Consider the following 23,594-nt stretch of genomic DNA (forward strand, 5'->3'; position numbering starts at 1 on the left):
CCACAAATGTCACTGATAGGCATGAAACAATTACTATTCTGTCTATGCTTTTGTACTTGGTTCAAGCAAAAAGTGATCCACCTTAAGACATTTGTTAATAGATCCTGATTAGTGCTGGTAATTTCACTTCAGCCCAGCGACTCAAATCTTTTCATGCGATCCTTTCTGCAAGTTACATCAATACACCGTGTCACTGAGTGTCTTTATAGATATTGAGTAAGTCATTGATTCATTCACTCAGTACATTCATTTTTAAAAACGCCCCATTTTAAGAGACAAGATTTAGTATTATGTTTTATTGAAAAATTGGCATGTTCAATCCACATAGTAAAAGATCAGGTACATTTATTTTCAAGAAAGGGTCAGTGGTCATGAATGAGGATACAAATATAATTAGAATAAGAATTATAAGCATTTTTACATACATATCTAAAGTAGTTTCCATCCATCCATCCATCCATCCATGCATTCTATACACCACTTATCCTGCTGGGTCGCAGGGAACCTGGAGCCTATTCCGGGAGACCCAGGGTACACCCTGGGCAGGATGCCCGTCTACATATTCTTGTATATTTTATGCTATGAATACACACATAAGGTTCTTCTCAGTTCAACACATTTTTTCAAATGTACTGTTTCTCTTCTTGTTGAAGGCGAAGCAAACTGAAGGAACAACATCAGTGAGTCAGCAGTCTCTCATTCATTCACATTCCAACCAGTGATATACTCCTTCACACCCATACTGTACTCTGCTTTCTAATTGGGATGCTTAATATACAGATATAAAATTGACCTTCCCTTTACAGCATGTATCCTGCCCCTTCTCCTGTTGATTCATTTGTTTCATTCAGTACAAGTTCAACCAAATCATTCACAATGTAGTTCCTTCAGTCCATGCTGAGCCACATATTCCCCCTTTTTTTTTTTTTTTACAAAAAAGAACCTCTCTCATTCAGACTCAACCCCAATCTCGTTCAGTAAGAGGCATATTCGCTCGATACATCCAACTAATGACATTCACCTTCAAAGCTTGCAGTCTAGTGCAGTCAGGAAAAAGCTGCCAAATATGGTACACAGGTGGGACTTATATGAATGAGAAATATGATTTAGTAAGTGATTAAGAACAATACATTCATTCAAAAGATTCTTTCCAAAACACTGATTCATTCACTCCCTGTGTCTCAATTAGTGATACTTTCACATAAGATGTGTTCACACATGTATTCTTTCTATGTTTCTTTCTGTTTGTCTTTTGTGATACACCTGTGTTTTATTGCTCGTTTCTTAATTACAGATTATCCTGGTTCTGTTTCTATTACATGTGGTTTCCAAGCTATTTATTTGTCACCCATCATTTTTTAGTAAAAACTGGACATTACATTATTGACATGTAAGGCATCATAAAGAGAAAACAATGAACGGCTCGGTATGTAGCTAGCACTAACAATACTTTGTGCTGAGTGTTGGTGTGAGCTGTACTTTTGAAGAGAAATTCCAACCCTGGAGCCACATCAATATTCAGGTGAGGGCTCTCTCTGTGGCTGGGAGGTGGCATTGCTGGTGAAGTCATGACAGGACATTGTCAGAGGACATTTTTTTCACTTGCTGTTCCCCATGTTAGGTCTGAGCTGGGGACAGGAGGATTTTAATGCTACAACAACGCAGAACAACTTACAGGAACACTTAAAATTTACTGTGCTCCCTTTGCAAATTCAATTTATGGCACTTATAAATTATTTTGAGTACAGCCATATTGTAAGTTGCTTCTGTGATATGTAATTATATTATACCATCTATATTACCATTTCTGTTGTGCTAACTGTTGTCATGTATTTTGGTGCCTTCTTGGAAATAAATAAAGGCCACTTACTTATTTACTTAATCACTAATGTGTTGCTGCCTGCCTGTGTTATGATCCCAATAACATGCTTCTTATCTTATCCTGATGTCCTTTAATATAAATGGTATCCTATTTATACCCCTAAAAAAACTCCTTTGTTTCAACAATGCGGCTTCGAACTTGAGTCTGCTTAACAGTTACCATGATCTACATTCCTCTCCCGTCTGTAGCACCTCCCAAAAGATCTGTTCTTCCCACCCAGATTTAGGAAATGGAGACCAGAAATGTTTTATTTATAGTTCTTGCATGGATAACAATAACACTTTGTGAAGTCTGGGAAAATAAACCCAAATGTGTTTGCAGTGTAACTTATAAAAAATGAAGAAGTGCAGATGTTCTGTAAATCTTGGAAGAGATTTATTTACAGGGAGGCAGGTCCGTTCTTACGGGGTTCTAGTTATAAGGCTAAATGAATAATTTAAGTGTGATGAAATGAATGTGAGTTTTATGACTGGAATCTAAAACATAATAAGACAGTATCAGGACAGAGTAATTATTAAAAATTATTGAAAATGATTAAATCAGACACTTGCATTTTCTGCTAATGTAATTTGGATTTTTCATCTTTTTCTTCTATATCATTTTATAGATTTTTTCTGCGGTTCCTACTTGGTGTTATTTCTGATTTTCTACTTTTACTCTTTTTTGGCCCATTTCTTTAACATCCTTGTAAAATCCAATCTTTCAGAGAGCTCTGTTGTTTCAGGCGTTTTCTGTGAACATATAAAAAATTAACTCATGACATTTTTTTAAAGGTTTAGAAAAGAGAGAGCGATAATCCTGTCAATTTTGTAATATCACTGATTTGACCTACATGACCCTCTTACATGATGATGTTATGGGAGTTACAACATCACAGAATGTAGCAATGACCCACACAGAGAAGTCATATATTATTTTATTGAGCCGGGAGCCTTGGATAAAGGAAAAAAAACATATTCTTTCTATCTTTTCAGGACAGAATGGTCACCTGATGTTTCAAAGCAGTTTAAGTTGCTAGACATAGAGTGCAAGAAACCTCTTGTTATATCCTCCCACTCTGTCCACTGCTCACAACCATTTCATCTCAATAGCCACTTGCTTGTTGGAAAGTCACCATCAGTGTTTGGTCAGCAGATCAAGCAGATCAACATCAAAATGCTAGGAACCAAATCCATTCGAATGCAAGAACCATAAAAGAAAGGATATTAATCTTTGTAATTAACACGTCTTCAGTGGCCTCCAAGATTTAGTTATGCCTTACTCCATTACCCACAATGACTACCTGCTGATAATATTGTCAATGGGAATTAGTCCTCACTTCATTTCTACCTAAAGACACAATGCAGCAGCATTATAGTATTTTGCCACCAGATCAGTTTCCAAATCTTTGATGCTAATACCATAGTCTCTGGCGTAATTCAGTGTAAAAATGTAATCCATCATTTGTTCTTTCACTTCCTCTGTATATAAAATGGCATTGGACGTCAATAAAAATGGTAAACAGGAGAAAAATTCATAGTATTTTGTTTTTGGCCAAAATAAATATATGGAAATCACAAATCCTGTTATCCCTTATGTTTGAGATCAGTATTTTATTTTTCTTCAAATAACTCTTTTTCAAAGATTTCAACAAATGAAACTTGTGCCTGTTTTGATGTGTGATTTATTTTATTTTATTTTATTTTTCACACTCATTTCACACTCCACAGTGGTGGCTAATGGTTCCTATAAAAGTAGATACACGAGTCTTTAAGAATAATTTGTAATTTTTCATTTATGTCTGTTTTTACCTAACCTACTAGGGGCAAAATCGCTATTTTTTTCACAAATGTTTCTATCTTCAAAGATGTTATCTTCAACCACTAAAGTTCTATATAAGGTTATCCAAAAGAAGGAAAAACACTGGTCTCACACTGAAAGCCAACAGAGTCCTGACTAATTTTATATCAGACTTGCAGCCAGAAAATTATTTGTTTACACTGCTTGAAACTATCCAATAAGGTGATTTCATGGAATGCCAGTATACTGGTAAAAAAAAAAAAAAAAAAACGCCACTGTACCTGTGCTAGCAATGTCCCCCTGTGATGCCAGAGTGGCAGACAGCCACAAATATTTGATAAGAATAATACATCAAAATTTGCACCTGAATCTCTAAACATGACATAACTATTTCACTACAAACAGATTTATATTTTATTTTATGTGTTTCACTGTGGACTTTTCAAGGTATTCACAACATATAGTGTAGTTAGACAATGGCTTTCAGGCTTTTGTATTATAAGGCCACATACACGAGACATTATAGCATTAATTGCCTGGAGAAGTTAAAACAGTCTACCATATTCAACATGTGACACCTTTTTGTATTTGGCCAAAGGAATAATAAATAGATGTACAACTGAGATACACTCTATAGCTAAAAGTATTTTCCTGATATGGAGATATAACAACCCCTGCACCATTATCACTCCATCACCAAACTGTTGGCACTTTGCATGTCAGTTGGTAGCATTCCCTTGGCATTCACCAAACCCTGGTTTATCCATCAGACTGCATGATTCATCACCCCACTCCAAAATCCAGTGGCTGTGTGCTTTAGAAGACCTGGCATTGCAAATAGTGATCTTAGGATTGTGTGCAGTAGCTCAGGCCATGGAAACCTGTTTGTGAAACTTCTGACATACAGTTCTTGTGCTGATGTTGCTTCCAGAGGCAGTTTGGAACTGTAGTGCATGATGCAAGAGCGCAAAGGCGATTTTTATGTACAGTAAGACACGCTTCAGCACTCTGCATCCCTGCTCTGTGAGATTGGGTGGCCTACTGCTTTGTGTCTGAAATGTTGCTCCTAGACATTTCCATTTTACAATAATAGCACTTACTTAGACCACAGAGAAGGGCAGATTCAGAAGGGCAGAAATTTCAAGAACTTACTTAAAAGTTTATAGTCAGTCAGCTCTTCAGTGCAACCCAATCTACTGCACATGTTGCATTTATAATTGACTCCAACAAACTCTGTTGCAATTTCCTTGTTTCACAAACAGCATTATTGCTCAATATTAAGTGCTCATTCATGTACAATCTAACCATGACTCTCCTTGTTTACCTCATTTTAGAGTCTTGTTTTTTTTTTCTGTCCTAAGGAGAGAACAGGACTTACCAACATTATTTAAATACTGCTCTGGGCTAATTATGTAATTATGCAGCTTTGGATTGTTGAATCGAAATACACCCTGTGCTTCACTGACTTCGATAGAATATTACAGGTAATAAGAATCAGTCAGCACAGCTAACCAAATTAAGAGAACTCAATACAAAAGAGATAGCACAAAAAGAAAGAAAATCAGAGGTAGTGGTTAAGTTAACTGCTTGGATTGTATCCCCTTTGATTTGTGAGTCACTCTGAACACCTTTCGTCAACAGGTAAAGCCTATGAGATCACATACGTCCGGTTGAAGTTCTACACCAGCCGCCCAGAGAGTTTTGCCATTTACAAGCGTACAAATGAGACAGCACCTTGGCAGCCATACCAGTACTACAGTGCATCCTGCCAGAAGACCTATAGGAGAGACTCCAAGGGCTTTATACGACCTGGAGAGGAGGAGAGAACAGCACTCTGTACGGATGAGTTTAGCGACATCTCTCCACTAACAGGAGGAAATGTAGCTTTTTCTACCCTTGAAGGAAGACCTAGTGCCTACAACTTTGACCAGAGCCCAGTACTACAGGTTTGCACAGTTATATTACTTTGTTATTATTATTCTAGGTCTAAAGCAGGTTGAATCAGATGTTGTTCAATTTAGAATGAAACCTGCACCCACACCAGCCTTTTGCCGGAAATGTTCGGACACCCCTAGTCTGAAAAACATTCTCATATTATGGTTGCATATTATTCAAAGTAATGTAATGTTTGCCCCTTGGCTAGCCATGCAACTGGTGGGGATTTACAGGAGCTCTAATATAATTCAACTCTATTGTGCTTACATATGGGAGTGCACTTTTCCCTATCCCTCTTTCAAGTGAGTTGATATAAGTGCTCAGAATCAGTTACTCTGGACCAATCTGTAAGTATACCTGGATTATTTGAAACTTCACATTGGAGCTGATCAGCTATTTTAATGTTAATGGTAGTTGGACTCTAGACCAATCCTCGTGTGAATGTACGGCATGAAAGTTGCTCAATTTTACATTTACATTAATGGCATTTGGTAGATGCCCTTATTCAGAACATCGTACAGAAATGCTGGAGCCTGAAGTGTTGTCTGAACAGTAAGTCTCTAAGAATGCCATCAGTATAAAAAATGTATTGGGAGGTGATTATAGCAAGAACAGCACACAAGCAATTCTTCATCTTCATCTTCTTTTTCTTTTCCTTCTTCTTCTTCTTCTTCTTCTTCTTCTTTTTATTATTATTATAATTATAATAATAATTATTATTATTAGTAGTAGTAGTAGTAGTAGTAGTAGTAGTAGTCTGGGGACTGTGGTTAAGGTGTTGGACTACTGATTGGAAGATTGTGAGTTTAAATACTGAGGAGCCCTTGAGCCCTTAACCCTCAAGTGCTCAATTGTATAAAATGAGCTTAAAAAAGTAAGTCGCTCTGGATTAGAATGTCTGCCAAATATCGTAAATGTAATAGTAAGTTTTTAAGCGCTAGTGCTAGTGACTCAGTTGTTTGGACACCTTGGGAAAGTTTATTCCACCACTTACAGTAGATGCCTAACAGAGAAGAGTCTTGATGCATGCCTCCCTTGTATTCTGAGAGATGGTGTGATCAGCTAGCAGCAGTATAGCAATGTATACAATAACGTTGAAATTGAACAGTTTTAAACTGCATGATTACAGTACTGTTTTAAGATCATTACTTTCAACAGCGTAGCATGTATATATATAATAAAACATACCTATTATTTAGACTAGTCACATAATACTATGTTGCCCTTATATTGAAGGCTTTTATATGACCATGACCACCGTAGCAGCAGTCACACACAAAATTTTTAAAATTTTAATTTCTGACACTGCCAGGGCATCTTTGGTGCCTGTCTTCAGTCATAAATAGTAAAAAAATTGGTTGCTGGTTATCTCTATGATCTCAATTCATGACCAAAAAATTTTGTTGTGCGTTTACCCCACATCATTTCTCACACACAAACACAAGAATTTTTTATATGAAAGTGAAGTTTGGTTTTTTACCAGAGGTAGGTAGTCCACTCAATCTTCACTTTCAGAGAAAATCACAGCAAGCAGTTCACACTATAAAAAATCACAGTAGGCAAATGACAGTGAAGGGTTTGAAGTTATAATTAGTTCTGCAATTGCCTAAACACACAACATGTTTAGTATACCTAAGCAGAGCGTATTGCATGAGAGAGATAAACCGGAGAGTTTACTCTCTTACACACTATTTTATGAATCTGTGACATTTTTCAATATAAGAACGCACACAAATGGGAATTGTTATTCACCCCAGCGCAAGTGAATTCTTAAATCTTTTTGGTCAGGTGATTGCTTTTGTTTAACCTCATGGCTTGGGCAGTGGCTCCAGCAGTAAAACAAACGATCGGGTTCTACGAATGCACACGTTTTAATATGTTATTGTTTTCGAGTAGCAGCTCATACACAGAGACTGGCATGATGGATGTTGATATGATGAAGCTTTTTGTTGGACATGTTCACTTAACATTTATGGAACGAATCACAGATGTTCGTACTTTTTCCAAGGTTCCCAGGACAGAGGAATTTAAACCTTCCACTTTTTCTGAGAAATGCTGACAATTTAATTTTCATTTTAATTTTCCCATTTTAATTGAACATTGAGGGGGTTGAAGTGTGAATGGGTATGATTCTGATATTGTTAAATTAAATTAAAAAAATCAACAATGATGTTTAATCAACGTATCCGATTAAACATCATTGTAAATTGTAACATGCTGATGGAATATCTGAAACTTTTTTTCAAGCAAAATATACAGTATGTCACCTCTGCTCTGCACAACTGTCACAACATGACATCCATTGTGCACAGCCTTGTTCAATTTTGAAATAAAATGTAGCTAACAAAACACAAATTGTTATATTTGAAGAGTTTATTTGCAAAAACCGATAAACACCATATTTGACTGTCATTAGTTATTCTCCACATATAGAAAGATCTGAACCCTAAACACGTTTTGTCAAAAACGCTGGTATTGTCCACTTTCAAGGCATCAAGAGTTCACGTTGTACTGCAAAAGCCGACAAGCGCCCTTGTTGTTTGTGAGCAAAAACCGATAAGTCAATTTTAGCGAATCAGCACGCAGTATTCAGGTCAGCTGACCAGGCTGCTAGTCACTTCGTAAAGACGCGCTTGCTGAGAGGACTAAGTGATCGAGTATGGATAATTTTGTTGGATTTGATGAACCTGTGATATAAAAGAAAAATAAATGCTGAAACTTTTTCTCGGAACATTGCTAAAGCAGCACGTTACAGCAGTGAGGGAAAAGCTCCCTGTATTGTGCGTAATCACAACAACAAAGTTTGTCAGGCGTCTACATCATCAGCTGAGGAGATTACAAAGATGAACCCGATTGTTTTATGCAACCACTGATAAAACTAAACAAGATGCCACTGTGTTGTCACATGGATTTCACGTTACACAGAAATCATGCCAATTGTGTACATTGTGATGTTTTGTTATAAACTCTTGATTGCCGATTTCTGTCATCTAGAATGTTTAATATTGCTTATTAATGGTCTATTTTTGCTGCTGTTTACCTATACTACTTGTTTTAAGTTAAAGAATATTAAATATTACACTTAAATGCAATAACAAAGCAAGTACTTGGTTTTGTTTATCTCTGAAAGATAGTTATCTGCTTTTGCTCAAAAAACAGACTATTAATAAATAAAAAAACATACTTTCAATGAACTTTAATTTTGTAAGTTACCTGTATTATTTTGAGTAATTAATACTTAATCAAAACAACCAAAGTCCAGTTTGATTGATCTTACTTGCACAATAAAAAAACATCATTTCTGAAAATTTATAAAAACAGAGTTATCTGTTTTTGCAAATAAACTCTTCATTTGTAGTTATGGCTAAATTGCAATGAATTACCTGGCTAGCTTCTATATATGGGGAGTGCCATTAGCTGGATTGCACCATATTATCCTACCCCCTTCTGAATACGTTTGATTTTTTTTACTCTCCCTCTCTGACTAGCGATGCAAAATAGTCCGCTGAGCAGCGCGAGGATCGTAATAGCTACATGTGCTGTCAGTCACACGGCAGTAATCAAGAGCTGGGTTGTGTGGCAAAATAGTTAGGCCAAGAGTTGGGTGCTTTTAGTGTTTATTTATTTATTTTGACAAAATTACAATCTATTTGGAACAGCAATAATGCTACAAAACAAAAATGTCCCTGAATCATTTATCCCTAAATTTAAAAAATGATCATTGCTTCCAAAAGTGGAATAACTCTCTCCAGACTGTGCTGATACAAATATCTGCTTTTCTATCAGCCCATATCACACCGCCCCTGGGGGTATTAAAACTTAGAATAGCACCATGGTCTGTCATGCATTATTCCTTATATCACTTGTGTGCATGGATTCGAACCAGATGTGCTATCATGTCTACCAAAAAAAAAATAAGACAAAGCTAGAAAGATCTCTAGATATCTATATCTTTCTCATGCATACAGAAAATCCCATGTAGCAAATGGTGGTACATATAAAGTAATATGTGGTTTCTCGCTTTCTGTCCTTCATTTTCACTATCGTTTTCAATCTCTTTGCCATTACCCTATCTTCTTTCTCTGTATCTCGAGCTCTTTCTTCTGCCATTAATCATTCTCCTGCTTCTGAAATCCCTATCTGCTGTCTGTCATACTGTACCCTTTCAGTGGGTCTCCCAAGCCAAGCATCACAGCTACATTCTCAAAGAAGCTTTGTGTGTGTGTGTGTGTGTGTGTGTGGAATGCAATTTCATGAAACATATAAGCAGTATTATATTATGTGTACAACATATGATTTTATATTAATAGATTAATAGATTTATTAGAGAAGAAAAGTATATTGATAATTGATAATTCTAATCTGTATGCAGAAAAGGTATTATGCAAAAAAAAAAAAAAAAGCCCAGCTAAAACATCAAAGATAGCGTTATCCTGCCATTAATCCTAAAGGCATTTCACCACTCTTGACTTAATGACCTGAAAATCTTTCATGCACATCAAAGTTAGAGTTTGTCTTACAGATAGATACAGAGTTATTGCTAACCTTTGCCTTAGCTGTGGAAGAAACCAATCTCGAAGAAGGCAGTGAGTCTTAAAGGACTTATCCCTCTAGCATTTAAAAGAGTTTAACTTCTTTATTCACGTGAGACTTTAGTCATCAACATTACATTTCAGTCAGACGCCCAGAAAAGTAATGACAACAAATATGCAAAATTTTATAAAAGCAAACAGATCGATCAATCACTTGTTTTGTCGTTTGAAAAAATAAAATATCTGTACCTATAAAAATGTTGTATTAAATGGATAGCAGTCCATCCAGAAAGATGTTTTTCATATGATACCATCACATGCAATGGTCCATTAATATTTTCCTTCAGTAGTGGAAATTGCTTCAGGCTCAGGGACAAAAATGGTTGTCGCCGTAATACATTTCATTTTCAAAATGTCAGATTTTTGTCATTCTCGTATGCATTTAAACCTTCCACTTTGTTTCTTGTAGGAGATTACAAACTACATTATACACTTATTTAAATGCATTACAATATGAATTCTTCTTCTACTGAAAAAATTGTGATAATGAAGTGTGGAGGCAAATGAAGTATGTAGACAAAGACAAACTGTTGGTCCTCCCACTTATTTCATTCTTTCTTTCCTCTCTCTCTGTACTTGCTTTTCCAAACCATGAGCTAAGTCAACCTCAGTATTTATGTTCTGACTAGAGAGGGAACAAAAGCATTAACATTAGCAGCTCACATTAAAAATGGCATATCTTTAAGTATAACTTTTTTTCATTTTGGACTGGGTAATGCCAAAAATAAAAATAAACACTGGCCTATCACTGAATGGTACTAATCATCGATTAATTCCATCCATCCATTCTCTATACCAGTTATCCTACTTGGTTGTGGGGAACCTGGACCCTATCATGGAGACTTAGGGCACAAGGCAGGGTACACCATGGATGGGATGCCAGTCTATCACAGGGCACAATCACACACACTCAGAATTTAGAAATGCCAATCAGCCTACAACACATGTCTTTGGACTGGGGAGGAAACCAACATGCAAACTCCACACACACATGGCAGAGGTAGGAATTGAACCCCCAACCCAGAAGGTGTGAGGCAAACATGCTTACCACCAGTCTATCATAAACTTGTTCACACACTCATTGGCGTGGTAATGCCATGTTTTATGGAGTTACGTGGAAACTGGAGAACTCAGAGTACTGGCAGTTAGTATCCCACATTTATGGTTGGAATTGGGAACAGTGGCCAATGCGCCACTGTTCCACTCAGTTATTAATCAATACTGACTAATTTCTGTGGCTGTGTATAATGTTAGCATGATCCATAAAATCGGTGCATGACAGCCTGCAAATAAAGATTATTGGTGTCTGACTCTAAAAGCTTGCTGAACAAACAACCACACATAGACACGTGCCATGCCAATCAAAATGTCATATTATTATGTTTAAAGACTGAGCCATTCAATACATTCACAATCATTTTTTTGCATCCAGTACAAACTAGGATGCATGTACAAGGAGCATTTTTTTTAATTTTTTTCCAAAGCTGCAGACAATAAAGTGGTCAAATCCAGGTATGTTCATAAACATAGCAGACAAGGAATAACGGTTCAGACTCTGCAATAAACAACAAGATTTTGCAAAGACAAACACAAAAGCTAAATACTGTATGAATAAGTTGATTGACAAGCAAGTATCCAGTGTTTGCAGTTTAAAAGGAAGTACTTGTAATGTATGCTATGTAAAACTCTTCTCTCCAACCCATAATGTCACATTTACACTAGAGTTTTTAGAGTTTTTTAAAAAAAAATAAGTAGACTATCTTGCTTTTAAGAGAACAAACAAACCAGGTGAATATTTTTTTAAAAAATCCACAATATTTCAACACAATTTTAATAAGCCCTGAAGGTTAAGACAATTCCTTGATTGAATACTTTACACTTCCTTTACCAAATAGCCTGCCATCTGTCGAGTTCTCTAAAACAAGCGTCTCATTGACACACCGATTACAGTGCATCCTCCGATCAATGAGCCAGCCACTTTACACGAAGACATGTGAGTGTATCCAATATTTTTTTTTTCACTTTCATGCCATTTTTTTTTTCTAATTGCTAAATCATTAACAAACAAGACAGGGGGATTAAGATCAACTATTTACACCACTTTCCAGTCTAAATGATAGAGAGGTAAGTGAAGTAAAAGCCCTTTTTTGAACACATCATTCCTCTTAGGTTAGCTAGAAAATCGCACCGCTACTATAAACCGATCAGCCGTACCATTTAACCCATTGAGTGGTGAAGTGAATAACAGTGATTATCTCCTTTCAGTGGCACCTGTCAAGGGGTTGGATATTATATAACAGTTTGTTCTTGAAGCTGATGCATTAAACTCAAGAAAAATGGGCAAGCACAAGGATCTGAGTAATTTTGACAAGAAACAAATTGTGAGGGCTTGACCATTGAGTAGAAGCATCTCCAAAATGTCAAGTCTTATTGGGTTTTACCGCCATGCAATAGTTTGTACCTACCAAATCATGAAGACAGGAACCGATAGGCACCCAAGACTCGATGATACATATATGGAGTGAAGGCTATTCTGTCTGATCCGATCTCACAGAAGAGATACTGTAGCTCAAATTGCTGAAAAAGTTAACTCTGGTTATGATAGAAAGGTGTCAAAACACACAGTGAATCACAGCTTGCTGTCTATGGAGCTGTGCATCCACAGACTGCACTAAAAAGTCAAATACACTTGTTGGATGGTTATAGACCTTTCTGTTTGTTCAGCCTTTTTTATGGAAATCACACAACCTATGTAGAAGTAACTGTGAGCACCAGGGCAGCAGGGTGTTCCACCTGTGGAGTCTGTCCTCAATTATTTATAATGTAATAGAAAAATCAAGCACAGTAAGCATGTTAATGTTTAAACTACATATTACAGGACAGGTAGAAAAGGAAATGATATATGTGTAAATGAAGGACAAGGACATGATATTTCATATCAGTACCTTAATGATCTCTCAGTTTTAATTTTTAATTATAATAGGGTAGGTGGTACTCGGAAATTGTACAGTGTTTCCATGACCAACAAAACATGTTTGAAGAGTCTGAGAAAAGGGTTTATTCTATCCTTAGATTTCAATCAGTGAGACTAACCAATCCTGGGTGTTGTTGAGATTATATATGTGGAAGAGGGTAGATGGTGCTTTCCTCTGAGTGTCCAGCTACTATGTGATGCAGCATGAGCAGAAATTTGAGAAGGTGGCTAGCTTCACGTGTCTCATAGGAAGAACATGCTAGCTTTAATCATCTCTTGGCTTGCAGTCTTGTGATAGTGTAGAGCTAGCTAATGGATGGGAATGTGCAACCCTAGACTTTAGAACATTCTTACCAAACTGGCACTGGTTAAGAATAAGGAACTGGGGATTTGGGGATCATGTCTGTGTAGGGCCTGGGCGTCCATGCCTTAATTTCCATGCATTAATACTGTGTTGAAAAAAAAAAAAAATCACAATATTCCTATTGAATCAATGCAGTGTTTATTTCTAATCTGTTTTGCCTGAGCCTCTCTTGCCATGTTTTATCTGTTAAAAAAGCATCAAAGATAGGATTCGGTTCTGTTCCTGACTAAAATCATACAACTGCATGCGGTATAAGACTTCATTAAAGATTAAATCATCATGATGTGTATATATAATCTGGATTATACGAAAACGCGTGTAATTCTGATCAGAAAAAGTTATCATATTTGAGTACAATGTTTTTATTTTGCCTTTTGCCTTTTTTCATCTTTTACTAAATTCTCACCAAAAGCCTGGAGAGTAGAAAGAGGATAAGGGAGGAGATATTTGGAATTTGGAATGACAGGATATACAAGACCCCCTTGGGTTTAGCTTCAATAACAAGAAGAATCCAGAAACATTTATTTATTTATTTATTTATTTTTAAAAAAGCAACATATAAAGAAAAAGATTCTTCTTAGTTTTATTTCATTATACTGATTCCCCTTATGAACTTTCTATTTGTGCAATAGATCTAATTTGGTATCTTAATATTCTTTAATATCAGTCTGTTTTTCATTTAATTATTTGACTTGATTGAGTTCCTGCAATCCTCTCTACTGTTTTTATTTATCTTTCCTCAGACACTATTGTTTATCTTGATAACAGAGTAGCTGGGAGTATGTGGACTAATGTATGTGCTGTTTTTTCCCCCTTCACTTCATCATAGCTAAATAAATTGGCTGAAATAACAAACGGTCACCTTGTAACCCGGTGCTTATATATTTCCGCAGAAGTAATGGATTACCTCAAAGGGGACCTGTTTTCCAGTTTGTACGACATTATTATAAAGTTTTTTTCCTCCTCCATAAAAAATCCGCACTGAGGATGAAAGCTGCTCCATGAATTCAAATTTAATTTGTTCAGTCGTCTATTAAAATGCTGGGTATGTTCACTCCCTCTGTCTTGCTTTCACTCTCTTCCTGAGTAGGCTTGAAGAACTGCGTGTTGAATTGGAAGGCCAGCATTGAAGGAGAATGAAAATGAGAGTGTACAAAAGATGCGAAGGCAATGTGAACTGAAGCAATCAAATTAAAAAAAAAAAAGTTATTAAGTTTTGACTCTGGAATGAGCCTCTACTCTGCACTGTATAATTCAGTTCACCAAGAATCTCAGCTGGGATGATGGAGTGATGGAGAGATTCATATTAACTATTCAGTAAAAGCAGGACAAAAGCATAACAAGGAAGCAAAAATCAAATCATGTTCTTTTATTACTCATTTATTATAACAGTGCAAGGTTGCACTTAATTATTATCTGCTCATAAGGTTTCATGCCCATAACACGTCTCTTATAGAAGCTATACCTGTGTGAGGAACTCAACTAGAGTAACATACCAAAAATAAATAAATAAATAAATAAATAAATAAAAACCCAGACATAGTTCTCTGACAATCTTCTTGAAATCTCATTTACATTTTTACTATTATGAGTTTTTAACTTAATCTTTGCTGACACTGGAATGCTCAGTTCATAAAAATGACAGGATGATTTTGATTGGTCCAAAATCCCGGAAATACACCAGTAATGATTACATTAATCTACATTGCCATGGAAAACTAATCCAATCTAAAGAGGGCTTATGGCAGAGTTGTTGGCTGAATAAACAGAAACACTGGCATTGCATATGAGGACTACTGGGAAAGGACCATGTGATGTTTTCCTAATCATTAACTGTCCAGCTTTTGTGAACCTATGCCCACTGTAACTTCAGATTCCTGCTTGTGGTTGCGAGGATGATTATGATAATTATACAAATATTCTGATAATTGATTTGAACGTTAACTAAAGCTCTTGACCTGGATCTGTGACATTTTATGCACTGCATTGCCGCCACATGATTGGCTGATTGGCTAATTGCATGAATTGCATGAGTGGCCAGTAAGTCTCTGTGACAATAAAATAGTATAATAGAAAGCTTTAAGGAAAAGAAAAAAAATTAATCTGATGTGACATTTATTTTCTAATACTTTTTTACACTTCCACTCTCCTTAATAAAAGCTCCAGTCCCAGCAGGTAAGGATTACAACAGAGTAAATCTCTGTTTTTGTAAATTTTAGCCCTCTCTTGCACTATATGTGTGCACAATCCAGATAGAGAGTGCTTATTTTGAGGTTCAAATAATCCCACGTTTTCCATGTGGTTGAGGTCTGGTATGTTGCAGGCTAGTCAATGTGTCACAGTCTTCCATCATGCTTGTCAAGCAAGTGACAGACATTTTTAGTCTTATCCATCCTGGAATGTAGGAGAAGCACTATTGTGGTTGGACATGAAGCGTAAAATCCAGCCTCAAAATCTGGACAACAACTGATTATCTAGTTGCTTGTGTAAAAGTTGATAATTGCTTATCTGTTCAGGCGTGCAACCTATTGACATTGTATTACTGGTGGATGTGACTTGTTCTTCTTCTTCTTTTTTTTTTTAATCCAGTGACCTTATATCATAAAGAAAAAACCTGACATCATTACAGTGTTATAATCTGTAATATATGTTTTGCAGTATTACAGTAATTTTCTATCATTGTTCAGATCCTCAAAGAAATGAGGAAAAATCTATCACTAACTCAATCAGCAATTAAACTATCAGGGCTGAGTAATGCATTGTATCAAAAGGTCTCATCAGTGGCATAATAAAAATGATATATAGGCAGGCTCAAAATGTTTCTTTTCTTTTTCTTCTTTTTTCTCAAGTCCAATATTCTACTGGTTTTCTGCCATATTTCCTTACAATACCAAATATGATAAAATAATAATAATAATAATAATATTTTGTTCAAACAAACAAACTCTTACCATTGTGTCATCTGTCCTGTAATCTGTCCTGTAAGCATGTGCTTAGTCTATTTAATTTAAAAGGCTTTCTTGGGGAAATAAGGATGACTCCATATTTACTTCCTCCACCTTGTATTGCATTCATTGCACCTATGAGTTTATTTCATGTGTACCTTCTCTATCACTGGTGATGAAATGTTAAATATATCTATATATGCCTTATAAATATATGAACAATATTTGTGCAAATACATGCAATTTGTGTGTCAGTCATAGGCTGTATGATTCTACAGTCTGGGCTAGAAAGCAATCAGCCCCAGTCTCACTACTTCATTGGATTTGGTTTATTTTTTGCACAAACATCAGTGGTGCTGTTAAGTGTATTTCCACAAAATAATGAGAATAATCCTCATTTATACAGTAGACTTTGTTAACAGTCAGCAATCTGCTGTGAATGCCATCAACAAAACCTTATGATGTCTTTTTTACTTGTAAAAGACAGTGGATAATTAACTCCACTAGCCCTTTGTGGCAGCTTCCACTGGTCTGGGTCAGTATTACTGTAGTAAGAACTAAAATAACAAGATTTTGGAAAAATATCTACTACAAATTTAGCAAAAGTAGACCAAAACCATTAGACTGCATGCAGTTTTCACTTGGATAACATTTCATATTCTCCCATGTGATAAACTAAAGAAGCACAAACCTAGCCGTATCGTTCTGTTTGTCCTGCTTATACTCAGTCTCTTAGGAGATACGGAAAGCAGAAGAGTGAATGAAATAGATTAGGATGGAGGCGGAGGGAGAAGAAACAGAAGGGTAAACAGGAACAAAAGAAAAATCATAAATGTACTCAGATACATTTAAACAGAAAGCAACAGAGACAGGTGTATAAATATTTATATTTCATAATCTGGTTACTCTCAAGATTTCTTCCTCATATTATGTTAGGGAGTTTGTCCTTGCCATCATTGCCTCAGGCTTGCTCATTAGGGATAAATATAAATTTATTTATTTATTTATTTATCATTTTTACTGTATATTTTTCTTTTTTGCAAGCTGCTTTGAGACAAAGTCAATTGTAAAAAGTTCTATCCAAATAAAAATTGAATTGAATAATATTATAATTAAATAGTATGGTTAGATCTTGCTCAGATTCATGTACAACCCCTTAAATGAATGCTGTGTATACAGATGCACTGGCTACATCACTATAAAACAGGTCTTAAAGAATAAACCTATCAGGGATGGTAAATCAACATTGATGGCTAATTATTTAAATGATTTTTAAATAGACTTCCTTGCCAAATAATTTAATACTTGAAACAGTTGAACAGTGCAATGATTTATATCATTCATCTGTCATTCAAGTGCAAATTTGTAAGGAGATACCAGAAATTGTGATAATGACTTGCACACATCATCAAATCATGTCATGTGATTTTTTAAAAATAAAATTCTACCCCGTAATATTTCTGTATGTTTAAACATGGACTATATTTCTTCACTATTCATCCCAAGCCAATGTGCTCAAAAGTAAAACTGAAGTCTTAGTCATCAAACCCATAGTCAGTGATTTTAATGAACCTATTACGGAAATGAGCGAGCGAGAACAAGCATTAATTAAGCTTTTTGCTGCCATTTGCACAATAAGCCAATAAGGCTAGTCATGATTAACCTTTAAACGATTGCTTTCATTCTGCGTAGTAAATAATCATTCAAAGAGCACTTGGGCCAGACAATTAGATATACACTACCGCTCAAAAGTTAGGGATCACTCAAAAATTGTATTGTTTTCCGAGGAAACACACACGAAATTAGTCTGAATAGAAAATATAGCAAAAGAACAGGACATGCTGACATGTCAGAGTTAGAAATAATGATTTTGATGGAAATGATGAATGTTTTCTTCAAACTTTGCCTTTATCAAAAAAAAAAAAACACCTTTTGCAGCAATTACAGCCTGGGCACTCTAGCTGTCAATTTTTCAAGATAATCTGAAGAGATTTCACCGCATGCTTCCTGGAGCATCTCCTACAAGATGGCTTGGTTTGATGGAATCTTCCTCCGTAGCTGAAATCAAGCTAAAATATGCAAGTGATCCCAAACTTTTGAGCGGTAGTGTAACTGAATATGAATGAAAAGTGGGGAGTTTATTATGACCATAATGACCTTTGACCTGATTTTTGTCAATAGCATTAAGGTGCAGTGATGAGGTTGATCAACTGTGTAATATTTCAGTATTTCAGTACTTTTATCATTTTCCCAAAATAACAGAAAAATCACCGACAAACATGTTGTATGGGTTCTCACTTCCTGCTGCTTAATGAGATTGTAGGAGTTGTTTGTGACAGAATTAGACATGACAATGTTGTTATGTGTTTAAAATGTCTGTTTTGCAAGGAGTAGTTGTTTTGTATTTTTTCTTTTTTTTAATGATTATTTATACCTGTAGCTTGGAAAGGTCTAGTGATGACATGTGCAGGTTAAAATACACATAATAATGTAAAAAAAAAAAAGCAAGAGGAATGGTCAAACACACACACACACACACTACTTACACTACTTACTAAGTACACAATAGATAAAGGCCCAGAATTAAGGACTGAGATATGAAGCAATGTTTAGCAATAAACTTGCATTGCATTCAGTTAAAGCTCATAACCCCTGACTAGGAAAAAACAACCTGGAATTCCTGTTCAGGTAGTCAGTATAGTCTTCTCAACCCCAAGTTCAACATATGACATTTTAACACGGTTAACAGAAAATATCACTGCACTGCTTTTTAGTAGTATTGACTAAATCTATAACACTGACAACACACTTCTCTGTTTTGAGAAAAATCATTCATTAATCATTAGCTGACTGGATAGTTGCTTACAAAACCTAATTTGTTGACTGTATAGATTGAGGTTGTAAATTCTGAGCAATATATAAAAGTAGCTCACAGCAATATGTATATAAGTATATAATATAAGTAACCAGTATGTAGCCCTATTCAGGTTGGATTAGTTTATCAGGGGGACATGTCAAACATTATTTTGCAATGCCTGTCAAAATCTGCATAGAGAATCATGGTATCTGGAATAGTTTAAAATGATCAGATAACATCTGAGTTTTGTGGGAAAAAATAGGAGGTTTATTTATTGTTCTTTTTATTTCCATATCAGCATCAATGGCTATTTTCATGGTAACAACAAGGGAGGTAAAACAGGATATTCAATGGATTGTTATAGTGTAACCTGTAACATTGGAAATTACCTTAAAACCCCATGTACATTTAATACTGACCAGATGTTTTTAATTCCAAGTTTGCCACATAACACAGCTTGGCTACAAGTGCTATTGTTTGTTAGTGTTATTAGGACAAAAGTGAAAATGTTCTCTACATTAAAATAAGACTAGCTTTTGTTTCCAGGGCAGAAATGTGTGAAGTTTAAAGTACTTGAACTGAACAAAAATATTTTTTGCTCGTTTTTATTTTTCCGTGAACAAGGAAAGTAAATGATTTCAAGATCTACCAACTGAAGCCAAGATAAAGGAGGTTTTTTTTTTTTTTTTTTAGAAATAAGGACGTTAATAACAGGCACTTTGAAAAACCTGAAATGGAGCCAAAGAAAACTGCATGGAAGGGATTATACAAAAGTTTCTGAAAAGTTTCTTAGAGCTTGGCGAACACCATACTATATCCAGCTGGTTGACCAAATGCTTTAAGCACGCAAAACCATTGGGTGTCAGTGAAGATTCATTTCCTTCAATTTATTTATTTTTTTGTTGTTCTTGTTCTTGTTCTTTTGTTACAAACATGGTGAAAGTTTGTAAGAAATGTGTTTAGTTCAGTGAAACTAGTTAGAGCAAGTCATTAAACAAATTCAATTACATTAAAATCAATTAATGCAATCAGTTTCTTATATGTAGTGCTTTTAAATACAAGGGGAAATATGAGATTTGGTTATATTCAAGAAATTTTCACCTGCTATGGTATTCTTTACAGTGCAAGATGAGCACCAGAGACTTTTATGACTATAGCAGAAGCTTTTAGGTAGATGTCTTGGTAAAGGTGATCTTTTGCCTGTCCAGAGCAAGTTTTCGTGTACCCATGTAGGGCTTTTCCCAGCAGCAGGAAATGATTCACAAATGCAGAAAGCTCCAAGCAAAATTAGTGCATCAGGATGGGCCAGACAAGTCTGGAGGGTAGAGTGAATCACCAGCATCCTATTAGGTAATTTCTGATTCTATTTTTATCATACAGTTGTTCAGAAACAAGTCTGGAAGGATTTCCTAAAAGTATTATCTATAATTCATAAGCAGCAAGTTTATAGATTTTCATTGCCGGAAGGATGAAATATCGCATAGCATGCCACATCTCATAAACTTCAGAATCATGCATTACCAGACAAGAAAATTTCCATCACTTAAATGTAGCAACAGCCCTGCAAATATCTCTCACCTTCCCTGATACCAGTGCATCAGGAGAGCACTTTTTTTTTCCCAAACTAACTGCGGTTTTATGTAACCATGCATCTGTGGAGCTCAAATAGCTTCCAGGAGTAATGAGAATCACTTGGAGTACATTTTTGTTTATGTACTCAACCTTTCAACACAGTCACATAAAGACTTATGATTTCTTTAATTAAATATTAAAAAAAAGCTTGATGCAGCTTATAGGGCCATTGTTACATACACACATACATACATACACACATACATACATACATAACTACATAGAGTCCGGCAACCATGTATGGCATGAAAGACTAGCTGGCAAAGGTTTCAGAGAAGACTATCACATTCACACTTGCTACATGTATACATCTGTAAAGCAGCTATGCTGCTATAGAGAGGTTGACAGAGGGAACAATGAATTTCATTTCCATCCCTTGAAAGGCAAACCTTAGAAAACATTTGTGCTTTGGGGTGATAAGTGCATGAAAATGATAAGTACAAGGCAGCACGACCTTGTATACACCAAAAAAAAGGACCCACTTCACACCCTTCTTCAAATCTCTCACTGGCTTCCTGTAGCCATCCACATGAAATTCAAGACTCACCTTCTTTGGAGAAGCACCCTAATGCCTTAACATTTTTCTTGAGGCTTATGCTCCATTCCGCTACGTGGGATCAGTTGACGACCGATGCCTGGTGGTGCCTCCTCAGCAAGGCATGAGAAGCTTCTAGAAGCTTCAAACTCACTGTTCCTCAGTGGTGGAGTGAACTCACAACCTCAATCTTGACACCAAAAACTTCAGAAATTGGAAAAAAAGACCCAACTCCAAATGCAATCCTTTTCAGGCTGCCATAATTTTAAGACTAGTGACTATAACCAAGCAGGGACAGGCCCAAACCAATTCTCAGTCAATGTTGAGGCCAGAGCCAGGAAGAATTTCATGGACGAATCTTTAAAATGGCTCTGGACATAGAATCTTAGCATTTTGTTAATAAGGACTGTCAGAGATAATTAATTATTTGGGTATAAGGAAAGCTCTGTTGTGGAACAAGAGCCCAGCGATGTACTGTCCGAAGCCGCAAGTCTTTCCAAGTTGTTCTATGTCTCTTATATTTCTTATTAGTCAAAGCAGGCTACGGGGCTCGACAAGGCAGATTCAACTCTGAATCAGGGTCTAAATCTGGCAGCAGAGAAAACCATGTAGTTATAGCTGAGCAGTCAGCCAAGGGGCTGTACATGTCAGACATTTAGTCATAAAGGCCACAAAGTCTAGTTCTACCATAACCAAAAATGAAATAAATATACACTATATTGCCAAAAGTATTCGCTCACCTGCCTTGACTCGCATATGAACTTAAGTGACATCCCATTCCTAATCCATAGGGTTCAATATGACGTCAGTCCACCCTTTGCAGCTATAACAGCTTCAACTCTTCTGGGAAGGCTGTCCACAAGGTTTAGGAGTGTGTTTATGGGAATTTTTGACCATTCTTCCAGAAGCGCATTTGTGAGGTCACACACTGATGTTGGACGAGAAGGCCTGGCGCTCAGTCTCCGCTCTAATTCATCCCAAAGGTGTTCTATCGGGTTGAGGTCAGGACTCTGTGCAGGCCAGTCAAGTTCATCCACACCAGACTCTGTCATCCATGTCTTTATGGACCTTGCTTTGTGCACTGGTGCACAGTCATGTTGGAAGGGGAAGGGGCCAGCTCCAAACTGTTCCCACAAAGTTGGGAGCATGGAATTGTCCAAAATGTCTTGGTATGCTGAAGCATTCAGAGTTCCTTTCACTGGAACTAAGGGGCCAAGCCCAGCTCCTGAAAAACAACCCCACACCATAATCCCCCCTCCACCAAACTTAACACTTGGCACGATGCAGTCAGACAAGTACCGTTCTCCTGGCAACCGCCAAACCCAGACTCGTCCATCAGATTGCCAGATGGAGAAGCGTGATTCGTCACGCCAGAGAACGCGTCTCCACTGCTCTAGAGTCCAGTGGCAGCGTGCTTTACACCACTGCATCCGACGCTTTGCATTGCACTTGGTGATGTATGGCTTGGATGCAGCTGCTCGGCCATGGAAACCCATTCCATGAAGCTCTCTGCGCACTGTTCTTGATCTAATCTGAAGGCCACATGAAGTTTGGAGGTCTGTAGCGATTGACTCTGCAGAAAGTTGGCGACCTCTTTTCGCACTATGCGCCTCAGCATCCGCTGACCCCGCTCCATCAGTTTACATGGCCTACCACTTCGTGGCTGAGTTGCTGTCGTTCCCAAACACTTCCACGTTCTTATAATACAGCTGACAGTTGACTGTGGAATATTTAGGAGTGAGGAAATTTCACGACTGGATTTGTTGCACAGGTGGCATCCTATCACAGTTCCACGCTGGAATTCACTGAGCTCCTGAGAGCGACCCATTCTTTCACAAATGTTTGTAAAAACAGTCTGCATGCCTAGGTGCTTGATTTTATACACCTGTGGCCATGGAAGTGATTGGAACACCTGATTCTGATTATTTGGATGGGTGAGCGAATACTTTTGGCAATATAGTGTATATCTCATCTAAAAAAAAAAAAAACACATCTTGAACTATTACACAATTAATCTTCAAAGGAAAATGAATGAATTCTTATGCCGCTAGGTAACTGGTGTGAAATGTTCCATTGTAACGCATCTTGCACAAACGGTC

General features: G+C 36.6%; 1 protein-coding gene across 1 annotated transcript in view; it reads left to right on the forward strand.

Moving 5' to 3' along the window:
* lamc3 (laminin, gamma 3) overlaps positions 1-23,594 on the forward strand; it is a 116,311-nt gene that overhangs the window by 6,418 nt on the left and 86,299 nt on the right. Inside the window, exon 2 of the mRNA XM_058383655.1 lies at positions 5,303-5,607. Within this exon, the coding sequence (XP_058239638.1) occupies positions 5,303-5,607 (305 nt within the window). The remainder of the gene's footprint in view (positions 1-5,302; positions 5,608-23,594) is intronic.

Source organism: Hemibagrus wyckioides, linkage group LG28 (genome assembly GCF_019097595.1).
Source record: "Hemibagrus wyckioides isolate EC202008001 linkage group LG28, SWU_Hwy_1.0, whole genome shotgun sequence".
Taxonomy (NCBI): Eukaryota; Metazoa; Chordata; class Actinopteri; order Siluriformes; family Bagridae; genus Hemibagrus; species Hemibagrus wyckioides.